At 37.2% G+C, this 21,458-nt stretch overlaps 1 protein-coding gene across 1 annotated transcript in view; it reads left to right on the plus strand.

The window, feature by feature from the left end:
- Positions 1 to 21,458, plus strand: part of col5a2b (collagen, type V, alpha 2b) — a 36,532-nt gene that overhangs the window by 742 nt on the left and 14,332 nt on the right. The window contains exons 2-46 of the mRNA XM_039689441.2: positions 6,216 to 6,428; positions 6,599 to 6,615; positions 6,754 to 6,786; positions 6,926 to 6,958; positions 7,072 to 7,125; positions 7,336 to 7,425; positions 8,198 to 8,275; positions 8,381 to 8,425; positions 8,512 to 8,565; positions 8,722 to 8,775; positions 8,925 to 8,978; positions 11,018 to 11,071; positions 11,274 to 11,327; positions 11,442 to 11,486; positions 11,582 to 11,635; positions 11,981 to 12,025; positions 12,433 to 12,486; positions 12,621 to 12,719; positions 12,801 to 12,845; positions 12,964 to 13,062; positions 13,194 to 13,247; positions 13,350 to 13,457; positions 13,582 to 13,635; positions 13,773 to 13,871; positions 14,051 to 14,104; positions 14,347 to 14,445; positions 15,175 to 15,228; positions 15,407 to 15,460; positions 15,628 to 15,681; positions 16,763 to 16,816; positions 16,965 to 17,009; positions 17,089 to 17,187; positions 17,313 to 17,420; positions 17,758 to 17,811; positions 17,941 to 17,994; positions 18,378 to 18,431; positions 18,523 to 18,576; positions 19,100 to 19,207; positions 19,283 to 19,336; positions 19,488 to 19,541; positions 19,715 to 19,876; positions 20,320 to 20,427; positions 20,560 to 20,667; positions 20,747 to 20,800; positions 20,886 to 20,993. Coding sequence (XP_039545375.2) covers positions 6,216 to 6,428; positions 6,599 to 6,615; positions 6,754 to 6,786; positions 6,926 to 6,958; positions 7,072 to 7,125; positions 7,336 to 7,425; positions 8,198 to 8,275; positions 8,381 to 8,425; positions 8,512 to 8,565; positions 8,722 to 8,775; positions 8,925 to 8,978; positions 11,018 to 11,071; positions 11,274 to 11,327; positions 11,442 to 11,486; positions 11,582 to 11,635; positions 11,981 to 12,025; positions 12,433 to 12,486; positions 12,621 to 12,719; positions 12,801 to 12,845; positions 12,964 to 13,062; positions 13,194 to 13,247; positions 13,350 to 13,457; positions 13,582 to 13,635; positions 13,773 to 13,871; positions 14,051 to 14,104; positions 14,347 to 14,445; positions 15,175 to 15,228; positions 15,407 to 15,460; positions 15,628 to 15,681; positions 16,763 to 16,816; positions 16,965 to 17,009; positions 17,089 to 17,187; positions 17,313 to 17,420; positions 17,758 to 17,811; positions 17,941 to 17,994; positions 18,378 to 18,431; positions 18,523 to 18,576; positions 19,100 to 19,207; positions 19,283 to 19,336; positions 19,488 to 19,541; positions 19,715 to 19,876; positions 20,320 to 20,427; positions 20,560 to 20,667; positions 20,747 to 20,800; positions 20,886 to 20,993 — 3,182 coding nt within the window. The remainder of the gene's footprint in view (positions 1 to 6,215; positions 6,429 to 6,598; positions 6,616 to 6,753; positions 6,787 to 6,925; positions 6,959 to 7,071; positions 7,126 to 7,335; positions 7,426 to 8,197; positions 8,276 to 8,380; positions 8,426 to 8,511; positions 8,566 to 8,721; positions 8,776 to 8,924; positions 8,979 to 11,017; positions 11,072 to 11,273; positions 11,328 to 11,441; positions 11,487 to 11,581; positions 11,636 to 11,980; positions 12,026 to 12,432; positions 12,487 to 12,620; positions 12,720 to 12,800; positions 12,846 to 12,963; positions 13,063 to 13,193; positions 13,248 to 13,349; positions 13,458 to 13,581; positions 13,636 to 13,772; positions 13,872 to 14,050; positions 14,105 to 14,346; positions 14,446 to 15,174; positions 15,229 to 15,406; positions 15,461 to 15,627; positions 15,682 to 16,762; positions 16,817 to 16,964; positions 17,010 to 17,088; positions 17,188 to 17,312; positions 17,421 to 17,757; positions 17,812 to 17,940; positions 17,995 to 18,377; positions 18,432 to 18,522; positions 18,577 to 19,099; positions 19,208 to 19,282; positions 19,337 to 19,487; positions 19,542 to 19,714; positions 19,877 to 20,319; positions 20,428 to 20,559; positions 20,668 to 20,746; positions 20,801 to 20,885; positions 20,994 to 21,458) is intronic.

Consider the following 21,458-nt stretch of genomic DNA (forward strand, 5'->3'; position numbering starts at 1 on the left):
AACTTGTTCATCAAAATGAACAAATCTTTTTTCGAGTCATGACTCGAAGGGTCCTATAAGACCCTTATTCATCGTCTGGTGTCGTTTAAAGCTGCACTGAAACTCTCATTTGGACCTTGAACCGTTTGGTTCCCAATGAAGTCCATATGGAGAAAATCCTGGTATGTTTTCATCAAAAACCTTAATTTCTTTTCGACTGAAGAAAGAAAGACGTGGACATCTTGGATGACATGGGGTGAGTAAATTATAAGCAAAGGTTTTTTTTTTTTAAAGTGAACTACTCCTTTAATGCCACTACAGAACTGTGTGTTTCATAACTGTTTAAATGATTACTGTTTCTATTTTACCCTATATTTAAAAATGCAAAATGAACAGTTTTTCTTAAGGTGCTTCATTTGCTATAGATTAAATGTGAACTGGATTTCTTCCACTGTTTGTTAAATATAGTTAAACCACATTTTGTATTATTGCAGTAAAATTATGTTATTTGTTAGCATGAAAGCACTATGCAATTTAAGAGCAAGTAAGATCCAATTGGCTATTAATGTCATACCATATAGTTTAGAAAGAATTTATTTAGAGTGACTAATTCCCTATTCAATTTCATTATGGAAAAAGAAGGCATGATGTCTATCATTGTGCCTAACAACTCTTTAAGTGTTCCATGGAAGTAAATGATGACAGAATTTTTGGCAAACTATTCCTAATTCGTCCTATTAAATCTAATCAATAATAATGGATGTGGGAAACACACCACAAAGAAATGTTGTTTTATGAACAGCAATAAAAAAACGAGGTGATGAAATAGGCCTATTGCTGAAGAAAGTTAACGCCATATGAAGAAAGCATTCCCCACTTTTTTGTGCTAATGTTTGTATTAAGTAATGAAATTATTATTTCTGGCTGGTTATTTGAATGTTGAGGAAATATTTGATCAATCTTTCAACATTTTGGGAACCTTTTTTTTAATGTTCTCTGAAAATACTTAAACAAGCAGTAAATGTAAAAAACTTCAGATGAATGTCCAATTAAACCATTTCAGAAAACAACCTTCAATGAATGATAACAATGTTTGTGCCAAAGACCAGATAATAACGAACATTCTATTCATGTTACGGAAGGAATGTTGTTCATAACGTGTGAGCGAACTTTGCCAGAACATTCCCTGTTATCTGCACAGCTGATTTTTATCTCAACAGCATCATTTCTTGTTAATTAGCAAAATTTTGATTTCTTTTGAATTGTCCTGATATTCTGCTTTGTCAGCTCTATCGGAGCTGGAGACATAATTTCATGGCCTTGCGTGTAATGATGTGAGGTTTTTCTGGACCAAAGCAAGCCACCAATTGTGGTCAAAGTCCTTTCCAAAAGAGATGCTAGACACACCCAATCATGTGGCGAATGCGTTTGCCTAAAATCCAACTATGATATTTTCACATTCATTTAGGTTAGTCATATTTGGTTAAAATTGATCAGTATTGTTGGGTCAAGAATCGAGTCTAAAATTATATTACATTTTGCAGGGTAAATTCATGCAGTCAGACTCCAATCCTAGTTTGATGTACATCACATCGATCTAGTCTAACAATAGCCTATAAAACAACGAGTGTGACCCTCCCAGGGAAATTATCCATTATTGCGACACATAATGTTATATGAGCTGGGAGGATATTATGTCAGTCACAGCAGGGTCTGCAATACAGAAATATTGCTTGCACAAAAAAAAAAGAAGACAAATACAATGTTCATTCTATACATGAGTATACAGTAAAGACATTCCAAAGAGGATATTGTTGTTAAAAACTTCAGACAGAGGGCGTGCCTTTTCTTTTGACAAAAATAAAAGTTGCCCACAGGCTAACCTTAAGCAGAACCTATAATAGAGGCTGCTGTGGTTTCCCTAAAATAACCTATGCGCTTTTCCACTAAATTGGTACTTGCTGTCTTTTCAGAATCATGCTTTTAAAAAGCCAGTTTCATAGCAGCAGGTGTCTTTCTGGTAGTAGTTTTACTGAACTAATGCCATTTACAAGGCTAAAAATAATATACATTTGCTATTAAGGCCTTCAGCACATTTACATGGTCACAGACAGGTCCTAAAATGACCCCCACCTAATGCAAGAACAATTTGCGCATTACAATCCTTTCAAAACTCTAAAAGCCTAACACAATACAAAACTGAATAAGACAGCAATTTCTACAAAATACCATATCGAACTATATTTTGAATCGAAAAAATTAAATACTATCAAGTATAGATGTAGCCGAAAATAAAGGTGTAAGTCTTACAGTTGCATTACCATCTATACTGTACAAAAGGGGACTTAGAACAAAATGTGTACTGTAATGTTAATAGCCCATATATAAAATATGCAGCAGTGAATTCTAAACATTAAAGACGTTTAAAGAAAATGTACAAAAGAAAACATACTGTAATTCGACCTGTTGTTGGTATTTTTAGGTCATTGTTTTATGATTGACAAAGTGTGTCTCTTGGGTGAAACATTTGCTAGTGTTATGGAAAAATGGCTTGATTTGAGACATGTATGAAGTGTTTTGGTTGTCTTACTGCTGTGTCAAGCTGAAAGTTTATGAGAACTGAATGAAGAGTTTGGGGCCCAGCAAATGTAAAATACAAAACCTGTAATAGCCTACTTTCACATAATTGTGGAGGAATCCATAATAAATGCCCTATCAGCAGTCAGAGTATTGACCACAGAACACACCCGAGTAGAAGATGCCAAATTAATTTTCCTTTATGTCTCTTTTAAACCCTCTCATGTTGTCTGTGTTGTGTTGAGCGACAGCTCCAGGCTGAGTAACTCTTCTTGATTAGATGCTGTAGCAAGACAGAAACGGTAGACAGAGTAAACGCCGGTTCTGAAGTCTGACGGCTGGCTTCTGGCGTGGTTTCCACTGCTGTAATCAAGCAATAACGTGGATGACTATCTCAAAGCCTTTAATACAGTGCGTCTAGTGCAGTGCAGACAGCTTTATGGAAGGGAAGAATTATTTTAGGAGACCTTTGTTGCCCCTACTTTCATCAAAGGTGTTTGTGACAGTTGTAATTGTTTCAGTAAAGACCCAAATTATGTCAAAGACATTCCAAGGAATTAAGAAGACTAAGTGAAATTTCTCTGCACTTTACTTTTCAAAATAATAGACTTTGTGAGAGAAATAACGGAAGGGAGCTCATAAATATTTGAAAATTACAAATTCTTAGCAACAGCTAAAAGTCTCCATCTTAAATATCGGTGACCAATGGCCAGTGACTTTTTTTGGTGGTCAGAGATTTTTTTTTTTTTTTTACCAGCCATGAAACAGATTAATCCTTATTAATGTTACAAACGTAGTTCAGTCATTGCAATGAACGATTGTTCTTTAACTTTTTGTCTTTGATTTACATTAAAAACACAGACAGCAGGAGGAATATTAGGCTGCTGTCACTTTAAGGGCTACTGCACAGATCCAGTACTGTTAAACATGTGTCGACTGTTTACATTCAGATAACTGACTATGTAATGTTTGGAAGCATACTTGCCAAGACGGGCATTTTTGCATGAATTTGTTTGAATGTCTGTTCAAGCACAAGAAAACTTAAAGGAGTAGTTCACTTTTAAATTTTTTTTTTTTGCTGATAATTACTCACCCCCATATCATCCAAGATGTCCATGTCTTTCTTTCTTCAGTTTAAAAGAAATTAAGGTTTTTGATGAAAACATTCCAGCATTTTTCTCCAAATAATGCACTTTACTGGGCACCAAACGGTTCAAAGGACAGTTTTAGAAGCAAACTGCAAACTGTTGTAAGGGCTTTAAACGATTTCAGACGATGAATAAGGTTCTTATCAAGCGAAACAGTTGGCCATTTAAAAAAAAAAAAAGTTTAAGTTTTATAAGCTCAAATGCTTGCCTTGCTTTGTTCTGTGTGACTCTCCTGTTCGAACTTGTTCATCAAAATGAACAAATCTTTTTCCGAGTCAATTCGTTCATTTCGTTTCGTTGAATGAACCAAATGACTCGAAAAAAGATTTGTTCATTTTGAGTTCGAACAGGAGAGTCATGAGGAGCATTTGAGCTTATAAACTTTGTTATTATTTTTTTAAATGGCCTATCGTTTCGCTTGATAAGACAGTTATTCATCGTCTGGAATCGTCTAAAGCCCTTTCAACAGTTTGCAGTTTGCACTGAAACTGTCTTTTGGACCTTGAACCATTTATAAGTGCATTATATGGAGAAAAATCCTGGAATGTTTTCATCAAAAACCTTAATTTCTTTTCAACTGAAGAAAGAAAGACATGGATATCTTGGATGACATGGGGTTGAGTAAATAATCAGCAAAAGTTTTTTTTTTTTTTTTTTTAAAGTGAACTACTCCTTTAACAGGGAGCTCAATTGAGTATTTGAGTGCTGTCTGAGACATGGATTTCTGGGCATCTGATGTTTGCACATAGAACACTTCTCACAATTTGAGTTCACTTTCTTGTCCTCTTGAGCTTGAATATTTAAATTGGCAAGGCTTAAACTTTCGTGATGATGCAGTACTGGCCTGTCAACTGTCTAGAGCACCATTTACGTTTGCCCTTAATGTTCTCAAATATGTTCCTGGCCAATTGGCGATTGACACCATTTCATTTACTCGCCAACATTCTGTGGTTGTATTGTGAAAACAGATTTTTTGTCATGTGAAGAGTTTTGTAAAAGTGACAAGTATTAAGAAACTGGTCCAAGTAATTGTTTAAAAAATAATTGTTTTGATTATATATTATTTTTAAGATTTGTATTTAGGTATGTCAACATGGTATTACTGAAATGTAACAAACTGCTGTCTTATTCAGTTTTGTATTATGTTTTGAACCACAGTTTAAAAGTTTTCAAGCTGAACAGCACAAATTGTAGGAAAGGTGTACTGTAGACCAGTCCCACAATTTGACTTTGAAAAAAAGATTCAAGATGTGGTTTTTCTTGATGGAGCATCCTCAAAAGTCTGAGAGGAAAATGGCTGAAGGTCTCAGCTGCAGACCTCAATTACAGGGTGTGGCATTGATCACCAGCTAAATGAGGGCAAGCACAACTGGATGAATGGTGACATTGCTAGTTCTTGTCTGAGTCTAAACCGTTGTTGGCTACTTTATACTTTAACTTATAATTATAGCATGTCCTTGTTAAGGACACATTATCTAGACCAATGGGACCAGTGCTTTATCATGAGGCTCCCTCTGAGCATGCAATGTCCAGACACTTGTTGTAACCTTATATGTTGATATAGACAGACACACAGCATGAGTGTGCCTGCTCTGGCTCTGACAACAATGTGAAATAAATGAAGAAATCAAAAATGTTATTCACTGGTACCTCCTCATCAGCACTAAGAATTGCAATGTACTATATGCATGGTGTGGCCAATCAATCTGACCGCGGTCCACGTGAGTAGACAATACTCACAAGAGTTTGGGCTATCTGATAATAGTGCAGATAGTCCTTCAAACAATGTAGGCTAAGAAACATTCAGAGTATTTGTGATTTCTTTTTTATTTATTATATTTTTTCCCTTGCCGAGAGTAATGTTAGTGATACCATGTGACGACTGTTATTAATTGTACAAACAAACAAACAACAACAACAACAACAACAACAACAACAACAACAACAACAACAACAACAACAACAACAACAACAACAACAACAACAACAAAGATCGTTTGTAGCACTAGTAGCTGTGGTGGGTATATGTGGTTAGCACGCTAAGTTTTTGACTGTTAGCTTCCAGTATACCACGAAGACATGTTGGGAAATCTTTGCTTGTACCACAATATTAGCAGTAATCATAAACAAAGTGGAATTTTAGGATGGAAATATCAAAATGAGAAGTAACTAATTTAATGCGAACAAAATGATTCTGAACGCTTTGACGCCATCTGCTGGCGGAGTGAAATTCTGGAGAAAAGAGCAATTCTCAGCAATATCTCACATAAACCAATATCACCACAAACAATAAGTAAGTAAATAAATTAGGCTATAATTTGGAAGCTACAATTTTGGAAGCTAAGAGTAAAATATTACCAATTTAAATAAATAGCTACATTGCGCTTTTATTATTTTTTATGTTATAATGTGATTTAATATGGTATTGTAATATTTGTGTAAGATAGACTAAAAATGACTAGAAATAAAATCCTTATCCTTATGTCTGTTTTTATTTTCGTCTTTGAACAGAGGACACGAAAAATTGTAAAGACGGTGATCAGAATTATTCCGAAAATGAGATCTGGAAGCCAGAGCCGTGCAGACTTTGTGTCTGTGACAAAGGCCAGGTGATCTGTGAGGAGATCCGCTGTGAGGAGCTGAAAGGATGCGAACAGTTCACCATCCCAGATGGAGAGTGTTGTCCTGTGTGTCAAACCTTCGCCAGTGCGCATGGAAGGATCGGTGAGTCTGACGTGAAACGGCCGCTAGAGGGCAGACGTCAATTACACTCGGAAAGAAAAATGCATTTAGATGAGGAGGGAGGGAGATAGTTTATTTATCATTTATTAAGCTAGATTTATTATAATTTACTATTTGAATTAATTTTATTTTATTTTGTGTTTCGTTTGCAGAAACAATTGCGTTTAAGGTACGTGATTTTTTTTAACTTCAGGCATGTAGATTAACATTTGTTAGGTCTGTCTGTAATATGTTTCCCCCCCCCCCCCCATCACAAATTAATATATGTATAAAGTTGATTAGGCCTGCGTGTTTTGTTTTTTTTCAGGGCGAAAAAGGTGAACCTGGTGACATTCCTTATGTGAGTCCATATATAAGAGTAGCTTCTGTCCATCATATGTCCATGCAATATTTTACGCCAGATGTCAATAATATGACAGAAATAATATGTTAAAATTGTTATACAGTTTTACTATTTTTAATTCATGTTGTTTTTTTAGATTGTGGGAGTACCTGGGCGTCCTGGACCAATGGTGAAAAAAATAATTATACACACACACATCTCTTACCTTTTACTCCCCAAATCCTTATTCGTTGTAATGCCAATCAAAGTGATGTCCATTGTCTTGTGTGTCACACCAAACAGGGTCCCCCAGGAGCAGACGGCCGAGCAGGATATCCAGGAAGCAAAGGAAGACGAGTATGTGACATTTACCAATACCCATATAGCCATTTGTATTCTTTTATGTTGGTATTTCACCTTAGAAGCATCAAATTATGCACAAAAAGTGACTTTCTCTCTTATTTCATGGAATTGCTAGTCAAAATTACTTTGAATGTAAACATATTGTAATGTAATAAATGACAGCTAAACTGTTAAAATAGTGACATGCAATGTGTTTTTGTGAAGGGTGTCTCAGGTCCACCTGGTTTTGATGGAGAGCCAGGTGTCCCTGGCATGCCAGGTGAGCCTGGTCCTGTGGGCAATTCACTGCCTGGGGTGAGTTGGTAATATTATCTGTCCTGGTTTTGTTTTCCTTTATTTCTTAAATCCTTTATCAGTGATTAGAATGAAAAAATTGGTTACTTTGATCTTAATATGTAATGCACATTATTACTAATTGAAGATAAAATGTGGTAAAAAAAAGTTTTAAAAAGTATAAGAAGAAGATTATTTTTTTATAATGTATAGTTATAATAATGTAAGTTATTATAGTTATTATAATGTAAGGCTTTTTTAGGTAAACCATAATGCCTAATTTCTTTCACAGTTTACTAGTGATTTTAATAACCATTTTAGCGACAATACAAAACACAAGCAAACCCACCAAATCCGAACTTGATCCTGTTGTTTTTCAAAAACTATCAAAATGTGTTATTTTCATACACCATTATAACATTTATTGAAAGTGGCAAGAACTTTCCTGTTCTTTATCTTTCCTATTGTGACGTATGTCTGAGTGAAACAGCTTCTCTAATGAGAAAAATGGTAGGGTGGGTCATGTTTTTTTCCATCAGGAATTGATTGGATCGTTAGATGGTTGTGGTTTGCTATTGGTTGATTTCATATGAATGACCAGTTATCCCACCGTCATGTCATCAGGTCAAGTTTGATTAAAGATCAACAAGGGCACATGCATTTTTGAAAAATAATGAGGTGCACAGATAAATAGTGCAATATTCCTTTAAAAAATGAAGAATAGTCCATTTTGATTTCATGGTGACTTAAATCTGCTGATCTGTAAATCTATGGTGACATTTATGTTTTACAGAGTCACTTTGCTTCTCAAATGGCCTCTGGATTCCAGGATGGAAAGCATGGAATGGCGGGGATGGTCTCCGGAGCACCGGTTAGGATCTTTCCACTTTCAATAAGGACTTTTTTAAAATAGATATTTATCTGGATTGCCATATAGAACCACTAAACTGAGATATAACATCTTTGTTGAGATCAGGGTGAATCAGGATCAAGAGGTCAGCCAGGTCCACCTGGTCCACCAGTAGGTTCTCAAGCTTGGTGCTACAATTCATGTATTGAATGACAATGTGGTTTTTTTTTAAATATATTTCCCTCTGTGTCACTCAGGGGCCAACAGGAGCACAAGGTGCGCCAGGAGATGCGGGTGATCCTGGGCCCATGGTAAGACTAATGCCTTTACGCCATGATAAATATTCTGACAATTACTGGTAAATTAATACAATGTGGCTGTAGGTTTATAATATTCATCCATGCCATACAGGTCAAGAAAAACAATTGTGTCACTTACTGTGCAATAAAGATTTTTTTTCTCTGTAGGGCTCTTTTGGTCCAAGGGGACCAGATGGTCCTCCAGGAAAAGCTGGTCCAGATGTGAGTAGACCAACAATTCACCCAGTGATTTTGTTATTTAAACATCATAGACAAGCAGTTTATTCAATATGTTGTCCAATCTTTAAAAAACTATAGTATAGAGTTTCCCTGTGCCTATGATAACACAGTTTTGTTCCTCTCTGTAACAGGGGGAGCCTGGACCCCCTGGAAATACAGGAGAAAAAGGATTCCCTGGCTCTCAGGTAAGACAATGCTGTATTTGATATTATATTGGACATATTATAGACATGGCTGCTGAAATGTTCCTTATGGTGTAGGATTAATGGGCTAGGACACATCATCTGGACACATCACCAAATCTGCCCTAGACAGACATCTTAGACCACTGTGATGCTTCTCACTGTTTTTTTTTTTCAGCGATTCAGGTTCAAAGAAGTACAGCTTTTAAAAATGCATGTAACAGACGCATCTAGTTGTTTGTGAATGCACAAATACAATACAACCTTTTTGAGTTTCTTCTTAGATGCACATGTTTAGATCCACTCCAGGCTTCTAAGCATTATTGGTGGGGTTACAATCAATATTGTTCTTCTACATTTGAATTGCAGAGAAGGCTTTTAGCCCTCAGCCTCAACCAGGATGGGCTACCCAGCTAACAAACGTTTTGCTAGTGTTCCATTTGGTTGAGGAAAACATTATTTGTGAATGTACAATTTTTAAATGTTTTTTTTCTTGGTTATTCAAATGTAAGGAGACATTCCAGTTTTATCGTTCTTCAACATTATGGGAAAGCTACTTTAAATGTACGTAATCTGAGTAGTTACATTTAAAAAACATTAGACGAATGTTCAACTAAAACATTAAGGGAAACTTTTCATGAATGATGAATAAATGATATTTTTGTGCTAACATTATTAAAGACCCAGATAACTTTTAAACAGTCTGTTAACATTACTGGAAGAACTTTAGTTCATAACTTTGAGAAAATGTTAGCCTGGGTAATTGGACCATGTTAAGCAGCCAAACCCTGATTTTAAAGGGATAGTTCACCCAAAAATGAAAATTCTGTCAGTATTTACTCTCCCTCATGTTGTTCCAACCCCGTAAGGCCTTCGTTCATCTTCGGAACACAAATTAAGATATTTTTGATGAAATCTGAGAGCTGGATTACCCCTCCATACTAGTCCATAGGCTTCTTCAGGGATTGAAACTTGCCAGCCCCGAAAGGTTATTAAAGACATCGTTAAAATAGTCCAAGTGACTACAGTGGCTCAATCTTAAGTTTATCAAGCGACGAGAATACTTTTTGTGTGCCAAAACAAACAAAAATAACGACTTTATTTCAACTATTCATTTCCTTCTCTTTGGGCCTCTAGTCAGTTAACGTAGTGTGATAGCGTAGAGCTACGTCACAAGTAGGCTCACTATTGGCCGACGCTGGTCATGTGTGTGATGCGTGTGACGTACAACAACAGAACCGTACGCTATTATACTAGTGAACTGACTCGAGGCCCACAGAGAAGAAAATAGGAATAGTTGAAATAAAGATTGAGCCACTGTAGTCACTTGGACTATTTTAATAGTCCTATCTCTTTAAATAACTTTTCGGGGCTGGCAAGTTTCAATCCTTCAAGAAGCCTATGGGCTAGTATGGAGGAGTGATCCAGCTCTCAGATTTAATCAATAATATCTTAATTCGTGTTCCGAAGATGAACGAAGGTCTTACAGGGTTGGAACAACATGAGGGTGAGTAAATACTGACAGAATTTTCATTTTTGGGTGTACTATACCTTTAAGATTTAAACAATGTAACATTTGACAATCGTTTTTTTCCCACAATCTTCTGGTGATTTTTACAAGTCGACGTAAAATTCCACACATGTCGGGGATAGCTATTGAGTGAAAACACCTGGACTAAATTTCTAAAACATGCTCTTTCTGATTATGAGTTCCAGATGACCACAATGTCTAACAGACTCTATATAAATCAAAGGCTTTAATGACAGTGCAACTGATAATAATTACAAGATGACTCAAGCAGTACACAAGGAAGAACAAATGAATCAAAGAGTGGAATTTAAATAGTGTGGCAGACAATTACAAATTAAACACAGATGTAAACAATGACTAATTGATTCATGGGAGATGCTATTGTGCCAACTAGTGGCTGACAGACGGAATCACTTTGCTGTGCTTTATACAAATCAAAACATTTCCATAAATACTGCATATTAAATGCTTAGTCACGGTGTCTCCTTACCAGTGATGATTTGTTTCATAGGGCCCCAGAGGATTTCCTGGGTTACCAGGTCAATCAGGAATAAAAGGTCCAAAGGTGGGTTAGATTGGAACTTCATTTCCAATAGACTGATCACTGTTTACTCTTTGCACTAATCTTGAATTACTTTTTAATATTTATTAGTATTTAATACTATAAAATGTACAAACCAAATACATAAGTTCATGTAATGTTTTAACTGTTTTTTAGGAAAATTTCACAAACAGTGTGAAACCAATTAATCTCATTCCCATTTTAGGGTCATCCAGGTCTGCAGGGTGCGAAAGGAGAAGCAGGTGCTGTGGGGTCAAAGGTCAGAGGTCACTTTTTTTTTTTGAGCCAATAAATTCATGTGAACATTTTCTTGAACCTGTGTCCCTGTAGTTTGACTGTATTAGTAAATGCCATTTTCTTTTCATTGTAAAAGGGAGAATCTGGGTCTCCTGGCACCATGGGACTTATGGGTCCACCGGTATGAAGCAGTTCTGATTGTGATGTTTCATTTAAACTGCACTTTATTGGATTTTTCTAAACTGCACTTTTATGGTCTAATATTGTTCTTCACAGGGTCAGATTGGTATGACCGGTGAGAGAGGACGCATCGGTCCAGGAGGTCCTGTGGTAAGTGAACCATTAAAGGGATAGTGCACCCAAAAATTCTGCCATCATTTACTCACCCTCAAGTTGTTTCAAATCTGTATGAATTTCTTTCTTCTGCTGAACATAAAAGAAGATATTTGATGAATATGGGTAACCAAACAGCTTATGGGCCCCATTGACGTCCATAGTATGGAGAAAAAAAAAACTATGTCAATGTTTTAGTTACCAAAATTCTTAATATCTTTTTTTGTGTTCAGGAGAAGGAAATTCATACAGGATTTTCATGTTTTATAAATTTGGACTTGGAGGAGAGAGTTTAATACAATAGTTTGCTTTAATTTGCTTTTCATATTTTTCTGTTTGTAGGGAAAACGTGGTCTTTCTGGACATGTGGGGAAACCAGGTCCATTGGTATGTGCAAGTGTTTTTTTTTCTTTTTGTATTATTTAAATACTATTATAGTATTTATCAATAATTAATTTTTTATTTTTTTATTTTATTGTCACATTAACTTTAACATTAATTTTAGGATTTGTGTTACGATTTTGCCATTTAAAAATATATATATTTAATATTTTGTAATCTTAGTAGCCTACTTTTTATTTATTTAAAAAAAACACCTTTTTTTAGGTTTACGTTTTCATTTATATATAACAACAACTCTGATATGTGCATGACAGTCCCTCTTCTATTAGTTCACATGTGTCTACCCAATCAACATTCCTTCAAGACATGCCTTTACTGTATCTTCAAAGATGTGGAGTATGTTCTATTAAAGACTGATGTGTTATCTAACCTGACACTAATTTAATTTACAGGGCCCTATGGGAATTACTGGAACCCCAGGATTCCCTGGTGGTCCAGGCATGAAGGTGCGTCTGACTGATGGTTATAGTTAGAACTGTTGATCTGCTGCACCTTAAAAATTTACATTATCATAGTTTTTATTTATAAACCATTGTTTATGGCAGGTATAGAAAAATGTTAAATATTAAAAATTGTACAGGGTCAGCCAGGAGCCACAGGCCCACGCGGTACCAGTGGACCTCAAGGCCAAAGGGGAGAACCAGGCCTGCAGGGCTCAGCAGGACCACAGGGCAACCAGGTGCAGTCTTACACATCCTACGTTCTACTTTCTAATAATTTGTGTATTCAATTATTTCCATAATGTTGATGTCATTTCTAGGGACCACCAGGAACAGATGGTACTCCTGGACCTAGAGGACAAGCAGTAAGCTCCATAAACACTCATAAAAAATACTACAATTTGAGCTTATTATAATGCAGAATAATCATGCTTTACCATTTGTGCTACAGACAGTATTGCAATAATCATCTGTTCATCATAGGGGATCCCAGGTGTGCAGGGCCCCGTTGGACTGATTGGACAGCCTGGTCCACCTGGACCTCAAGGATCAACTGGACTTTCAGGAGCCAAGGGCCAGCTGGTAATGACACAATGCAAATTGCAATATTATATCCACCATAGTGGGAATCACTTTTCTCCTGTGTTTATATTTAAGCTGAATACGTTGATTATTCATATTGTGCACATTTATATATTTCATGTACCTCATAGGGGGATTTAGGTTCACCTGGGTTTAAAGGAGAACCTGGAACTAAAGGGGAGCCTGTAAGTATTGACAATACTTACAGTATTATGGCTCATAATTGTTTGAAATAATGTCGTCAGAACATACATCCAATGATATATATGGTATATCTTTTGTTGTAGGGCCCACTTGGAGTTCAAGGAGAAAGGGGACCGATGGGAGAAGAAGGAAAACGAGGTCCAAGAGGAGACTCAGGGGCCCTTGGACCCCCAGGTTCTCCTGGAGAAAGGGTTAGTGCCATTACATTATTGTGAACAACCAACATGCAAGCCTTCATATTCATAGTGATTATTGCAGTGACTGCTTTACATCTTTTTTCTTTACAATAATATTTAATGTTTTATTTTTTTCAAGGGAGCTCCAGGTAACCGTGGCTTTCCAGGAGCTGATGGTTTGCCTGGTCAAAAGGTTAGAAATATGCTAAATGGATCTCAGCCAATAAGATTTCAAAGACTGCTAACAATGCTAACATCATCACCACTCATTTGTTTTCTCAATTTAATACAATTCTGTACTAAACTATGTACTCTTTCTAATCCCCCCAGGGTGCACAGGGTGAACGTGGTGTCCCAGGCTCATCAGGGCCTAAGGGTGCAACTGGAGACCCTGGCCGACTTGGGGAAACAGGAATTCCGGGAGCAAGGGTTGGTAAAATAGATATGACCTGTATTGGCATACTGTAATATACTCATTTTATAACATTATGTATCACACCCTGTATGCTATGCAATTATAAACTCTTAATTTGCTAAAAAAGGATCTCTGATGGTATTGCGTCCACCTCATGTAAGGTGTTCACATATTTGATGTCATGTCTCTTTAGGGTTTAACAGGCGTTTTGGGAATGCAAGGTGCAGAGGGGAAGATAGGGCCACAGGTAATATATGCACTTTTTACCTAAAATAATCTTAAATAATCTTAACAAAACCTACAAACTTTCAGGTCGATTTTTAAACTCTGACATTAAAGGTTTTCAAAATTACATATGTAAATAATTACTCATAAATCTGGAATTAGCCTTCTGGATTAGCCTATTATTATGGCTGAAAAGATCTAAACAACTCTGTATTCAAAATAACACTTCTGTGAGGTCTGAAGAGTGGTGTCATTTTTCCTTAGGGAGGACCAGGAGATGATGGGAATCCAGGTTCGGCCGGGTCTACGGGAACAAGAGGTGCAGCAGGACCCATGGGTCTACCTGGACCTAAAGGCTTCAGTGTAATTCTCTAATATATATTTATTTATAGAAGCCATAAGATTAAATTCTTAATTTTACTGACATGTGTCATTTTGTCTATAAAATGTATCTCATAACACCTGTGAGCAAAAAGTACATAAGGGTGATTTTTCTAGGGGGAATTTTCTGTCCCCCAGATTTACTAATTTTTAATATTTAGAACAACAATATAAAAAAAAACAAAAAAACCCCCAAAAAACATCACTCTAAATTCAAATGATAGATTATAACAGTTTACAAAGTGTTAAAATGTTACATTTTCAGATTGTCTCTCCTATCTTGACATTCTAACATAGAAGTGTTAAACTCATATTTGCTAAGAAATTAGATTTGTAATTAATTTGGTATTTATGTGTACAGTTAGCTCTTCTTCTCTAAGTCCAAGCTTTCAGCTTTTTTTTTTCAGCTTTCAAAAAAAAAAAAAAAAAGTAATTTCCATCACATACATTTACTGTCCATTTGAAGGATGACGAAGGCTATTGATCAGATCTCCAGGATGTAATAAATGTTTTAATATAGATTAAGCATTATTTGAAGACTTTTCAGTACACAAACATGCCTCTAATGGACAAATTACCCATTAATATTGTAGTAAACATGTTAAAAATGTTTACTAAAAAAAGAATAGAGAGTCGATGATACTGATTTTTTTTGTTATAAATATTCATGTGATGATTTCCCCTTTCCTTCTGGTTTTTCTGAATATTCAGGGTGATCCAGGGAAAGCAGGAGAGACAGGATCACCAGGAGGTGCAGGACAAAGAGTGAGTCCTAGCTTACAATTATAGTGGAACATAGCTTAAAACATGCTGTAACATTTCAAAAAAAGCTATTAGAAAAGACTTCTAGTGTAAAGACCGTCAGTGCTGGTATTGTATAGCATAGTGATTTAAGAGTCAAGTGAACCATTATGATTTGATATGATGGCTATGATTCCTGCAGGGACCTAATGGAAAAGATGGAGAAGAAGGTCCAGCGGGAACTCCAGGACCTCCCGTGAGTCTTCATTAGTAATTTATGTCACATTTATGTCTATTAAAATTTTTGTGTATTTTGATTGGTCGACGGCTATTTCAGGTATCTCAAGTAATATGTCTGTTGTAGTAAAATATTAAGAAGTGGAGCTCATAGCATATAGCTGAGTATATTTGATTTATTTTCAGGGAGTAGCAGGGAAGAGAGGTGAACAGGGACCTCCTGGACTAACTGGCTTTCAAGTATGTTCCTTTTTCTTTGGTTATCCATTCAGTCAGAGATTACTTTGAATGTTCAATGTTCAATTGCTGTTAAATGGGTCATATCATAAGAAATTGTCCTTGATCTTTTCAAGCTGCAAATCCCAAGTTTTAAAACTCAAAACTGCCTCCCTAGTCCAAAAAGACAATCTATCAAAATCAAGCAAAACCAGTGATTTCCGAATCCTAGGATTTCTGCCCACATTAACAATGGCATTTATTCACTTGGTGCTCAGAAATTTTGCCTGGGCAGTTAAGTTCATTCAAGGATATAGAACATAAAAATGTTGCTAAAATGTGGGGTACTGTAATCTGTCAAACTTTGTGCTGTGTGTACCACATAAATCATTTGGGTATAAACTTGACTAACAATATACATGGACCTCGAAGACAAAAATAAAATAAGATAAAAACGTACACTGACCTAAAGGATTATGCAATTATCTAATCAACCAATCACATTGCAGTTGCTTCAATGCATTTAGGGGTGTGGTCCTGGTCAAGACAATCTTCTGAACTCCAAACTGAATGTCAGAATGGGAATTTTGAGCGTGGCATGGGGCCGGTCTGAGTATTTCCCAATCTGCTCAGTTACTGGGATTTTCACGCACAAACATTTCTAGTGTTTACAAAGAATGGTGTGAAAAGGGAAAAAACATCCAGTATGCGGCAGTCCTGTGGGCGAAAATGCCTTGTTGATGCTAGAGGTCAGAGGAAAATGGGCCGACTGATTCAAGCTGATAGAAAGAGCAACTTTGACTGAAATAACCACTCGTTACAACCGAGGTATGCAGCAAAGCATTTGTGAAGCCACAACACGCACAACCTTGAGCCGGGTACCACTTATCTCCACTACAAATTGGAAAAAGAGGCTACAATTTGCAGGAGCTCACCAAAATTGGACAGAATTGGGAAAATCAGTCTCGAATTCTGTTGAGACATTCAGATGGAAGAGTCCGAATTTGGCGTAAACAGAATGAGATCCATCATGCCTTGTTACCACTGTGCATGTTTTTCTCTGTTAGAGTTAAATCTATTGTCTAATATAAATCTAAATGTCTAGGGTTTGCCTGGACCCCCAGGCCCACCAGGAGAGTCGGGAAAACCAGGCGATGAGGTAGGTTGATAATTTCTGTGTGCTCTTTACTTGATTATTATATTCCAGTCTTTACTTTTTGTCATTTCTGCTGGACAGGTAGAACACAAACAGATTGAGAATGGGAATTATTAAAGAACTCTATGGCTTTGATTTTTTCCCCCCTCAGGGTATCCACGGAGAGGCTGGTGGTGCAGGGCAGACTGGTCCAAGGGTGAGCCTGTTGCACTTGCGCTAGCATTTATCAGTGCACATAAGAAATATCCCAGTATTTGTATCTGTCATTTTTGTAGGGTGAACGTGGAACCCCTGGAGAGAGAGGCGATCCAGGGCCTAATGGGTTACCAGGAACCAAAGGAAGCCTAGGAACCCCTGGGCCTGATGGTCCCAAGGTTAGAGACAGATTTTTACTCACTAATAATTTCAAAGAATGCTGCATGGTGCAATGCATCCATTTAGTTTCTAAAAGATGATAGATTTCAACATTATCAATATGACAATAATAATGGCTGTGCAGGGTAAACCAGGTCCAACTGGAACTGTTGGAGAACCAGGATCACCAGGCTTACAGGGCATGCCAGGAGAAAGAGGGATAACTGGACCAGCTGGGCCTAAAGGAGAAAGTGTGAGTGTGGAATCAGAGGATTTTGCACATGTTAAACATGTGCACATGCATAACAAATACAGTATTTTTTAGTTTCATGCTTTGCAGTCAGTGGAACAATATTGCATTATGTGGGTCAGGCTCTGTTTGGAATGACGGCTGACAAATAGATGACTCTCTAATATCCTTTGGCAGGAAATTAATATTCTCTGATATTATCTGTGAAACATTATCTGTGTGGCGATGTGAAGTAGTGAAGAAAATCACATCTGTAACACATCAATACTGAGTTTTCTCTATTTTTCTTATTGATTTACCTAAAACCTTGTGTTTTAATACTCTTTATCTGTTTTCTCAGGGCGCAGTGGGTAACCGAGGGGCTGAAGGGGCGGCTGGCAATGATGGGGCTCGGGTGAGTGATCTGTAATACAGGATGAACTGAACCTACCAGTCAATAACTCTGAATTAAAAATATCCAGATTTCACATTTCTGGCCCATTTCTTACCACAACAGGGGTTAAAAAGTCTTTTATGTTTGTAGGGATTACCCGGACTTGTTGGACCTACTGGACCAGCCGGTCCATCTGGGGAGAAGGTTTGATTACAAAATTACAAAAATAAATTAATTAATTCATTAAAGGGATTTCACCTAAAATTCTGTCTTATTTACTCACCCTCAAGTTATTCCAGATCTGTAAGAATTTCAATATCTTATTTTGTGTTCAGTAGGAGAAAGAAATTCATATGGATTTGGAATAACTTGAGGGTTAGTAAACAAATGACAGAATTTTCATTTTTGGGTGAACTTTTCTTTTAAACTAAAAGTGGTGAATTGATCCTGTCTGCACTACCTCGTAGTGTTTTTCTCTGCAATGCTGAAACTTTGAAGTTCTTCTGTCCTTTAGAAGTACTGATTAAAAAGTACATTTTACATATGTTGCTACTTAGATGTACTCAGAACTTATTGTTCAATTACAGGGAGAACAGGGCCCAAGAGGCCCTTCTGGATCTCCAGGCGCCAGAGCAATGGCTGTGAGTAGAGCAGTTTACCAAGAGAAAAACAATGTTTGCTGACGTTATTTACTCATGTGATTCACAATTCCACTGATGTATTGTGTTTCAGGGCTCACCTGGAGAACCAGGTCCTACTGGACCTGTTGGGTTTGCTGGGCCTCCCGTAAGTCAGTCCATCCATCCATCCATCCATATAATGATATAATATGCCATAACATCCATCATAAAACATCCATCCATCCATCCTAAAATATAATGATATAATATGCCATAACATCCATCATAAAACATCCATCCATCCATCCATCCATTCACATAATGATATAATATGCCATAACATCCATCATAAAACATCCATCCATCCATCCATCCTAAACATAATGATATAATATGCCATAACATCCATCATGAAACGTCCATCCATCCACATACTGATATAATATGCCATAACATCCATCATAAAACATCCATCTATCCATCCTAAAACATAATGATATAATATGCCATAACATCCATCATAAAACATCCATCCATCCTAAAACATAATGATATAATATGCCATAACATCCATCATAAAACATCCATCCATCCATTTTAAAACATAATGATATAATATGCCATAACATCCAGCATAAAACATAATGATATAATATGCCATAAGCTGTAAACATATGTTTTTGTGCTAGGGTCCTGATGGTCAGCCTGGAGTTAAAGGTGAAACTGGAGAGGAAGGTGCAAAAGGAGAAGCAGGGTCTCCAGGGCCTCGGGGAATGGCAGGAAAACCTGGACCACAGGTGAGCAATATATATATGCATATGTGTATGGATTGAGAGACTAAAAAACATGTATAAATATAGTACTTCTTTTAGGGAGTGACTGGAATTACAGGCCTTAAAGGTGGAAGAGGTACTCAAGGAGCAGCTGTAAGTTACAAAAATCATGCTCATTGAATCAAAATCATTGTTTATCAACTTAGAAATACCCAGAAATGCTCTTATTATTTGCTGAATCCTTTTGCTGCTTTTCTTTATCTCTTTTGTGGAATCCTCTTTGGCTTCCTCCTTTTGCTAAAAGGGTCCCAGTGGTTTCCCAGGATCTCCAGGAGGTGTCGGCCCAGCAGGCTCTGCTGTGAGTTACAATCCCTAATACGGATTTAACCAAGAAAGCAGTGCTTAAAATCTTGTCCTTCAAATAATATTTGCAATGTGTTTGATTCTTTTTAACCAATATATTAAGACACTTGGTGTCCCATGTCACATATGGACTGATATATTTTTATATTATACTGATATATTCCTCAGGGTGCAGTTGGCGAGCCTGGTCCTATCGGAGCCCCCGGTAAAGAGGGCCCACCTGGGCTTGTGGGAGAACCTGGAGGTACTGGTCTCCAGGGTGAGCGTGGAAACCCTGGACCTGCTGGTAACCCTGGAGACAAAGGGGAACCAGGAGAGGACGGACTGCCAGTATGTGATTCCTTTTCACTATATAAAACTGAAAAATAAACCCTATAAGCCCTATAGCTTTTCACACTGCGCTTAAAGGTTCTATATGTAACTTTTTTTAATAAAATGAATCCTTTTTTTATTGCCTGTGTTTGAAGGGGTTGTAATCACACATTGCAATGATCCACTTTTCGGGTTTTGCTATTACCTCTGAAGGCCAATATTCATATTTATAAGTGAGGTCTCCAGGTCGGATTTCCTGCGAAATCCATCAGATGTGACGTGCATGCGCGCTCCCGAGCCTCTCTATCCAGTCAACCATGTCTCTATCCAGTCTCTATACAATCAACCATGCGACCAACGACACTTCAGCTGACGACATGGAGTCTGATAACAGCCCAAAACGTCCCAAAAGTTAATACTGTGTATTCCACACAACTCAAATTCTTTTTTAACTTTCTTAGGGCCCAGATGGGCCAGCAGGACCTGCCGGAACTCCAGGACAGAGGGGACTTGTGGGTCTTCCTGGAATGAGAGGAGAGCGTGGTATGGCTGGCCTTCCTGGACCTGGGGTGAGTCATCACTTCTATCCTCTTGTCATGCAATTGAATATATAAAAACGTGTCTTTTTAGAAGTACATTTCCCAGTTTTTTTTTTTTTTGGGATTTTTCACCCCATCTACTATCTGTTTGGTTTTTTCAAGGGTACACCAGGAAAAGCTGGGACCCCAGGTTCCCAAGGAACCAAAGGTGGTGCTGGACCTGTTGGTTTGCCAGGAGCACCCGGACCCAGAGGAGATGCTGGTTCAGAGGTATGAGATGAAGAAACACAGTGGAGACGGTTGGTTACATGTCTACAAAGAATTCTTAATGACTTCCTTCTTAAATTAGGGTTTGGCTGGAGCTGATGGAATTCAAGGAGCTGATGGCATCATTGGAGCCAGAGTAGGAACCCATTCATCATTTGACATAAAAAAAAAATTATAATCAAATATGTCCAAATTCATATGATGTGTTAATTTGCTTTTAGGGTGAAAGGGGAGACCCAGGCCCAGAGGGTCTTGCAGGTGGCCAGGGAACCCCAGGACCTTCAGGACCGGTCGGAACTCCTGGAGGTCCAGGACAGAGAGGAGATCAGGTTTGTTTCCTGTATCCATTGCTGATACTTCACAGTAGATTTAATGCATTTATTGGTCCCACTTTATACTAGGTTTCTTAAACTACTATGTACTAAAATTTAAATTAAACATTAGATGCAATGCACTTATACATGCGTTTTTAAGATTAGATTCGATTAGATTCGATCAATCTTGAACCTAACCATACCACTAAACCTGTCCATAACCTTACCCGTATCCCACTGCAATAGCAGCAAATGTGTTTTTCAACACAACATGAACACAATAAGTACCTCGTACTTATTTTTTACATAGTTGCCAAAGATAAAAGTGTGTCCCATGTATATTCATTAAAAGCATGTAGACCGACATTATTTTATAGGGATACTCCACACAAAAATGAAAATTATGTGATAATTTTCTCACCCTCAAGTTGTTGCAAACCTGTATGAGTTTCTTTCTTCTGCAGAACACAAAGGAAGATA

This window comes from Pimephales promelas, chromosome 8 (assembly GCF_988280905.1).
Source record: "Pimephales promelas chromosome 8, fPimPro1.hap1.1, whole genome shotgun sequence".
NCBI classification, from domain to species: domain Eukaryota; kingdom Metazoa; phylum Chordata; class Actinopteri; order Cypriniformes; family Leuciscidae; genus Pimephales; species Pimephales promelas.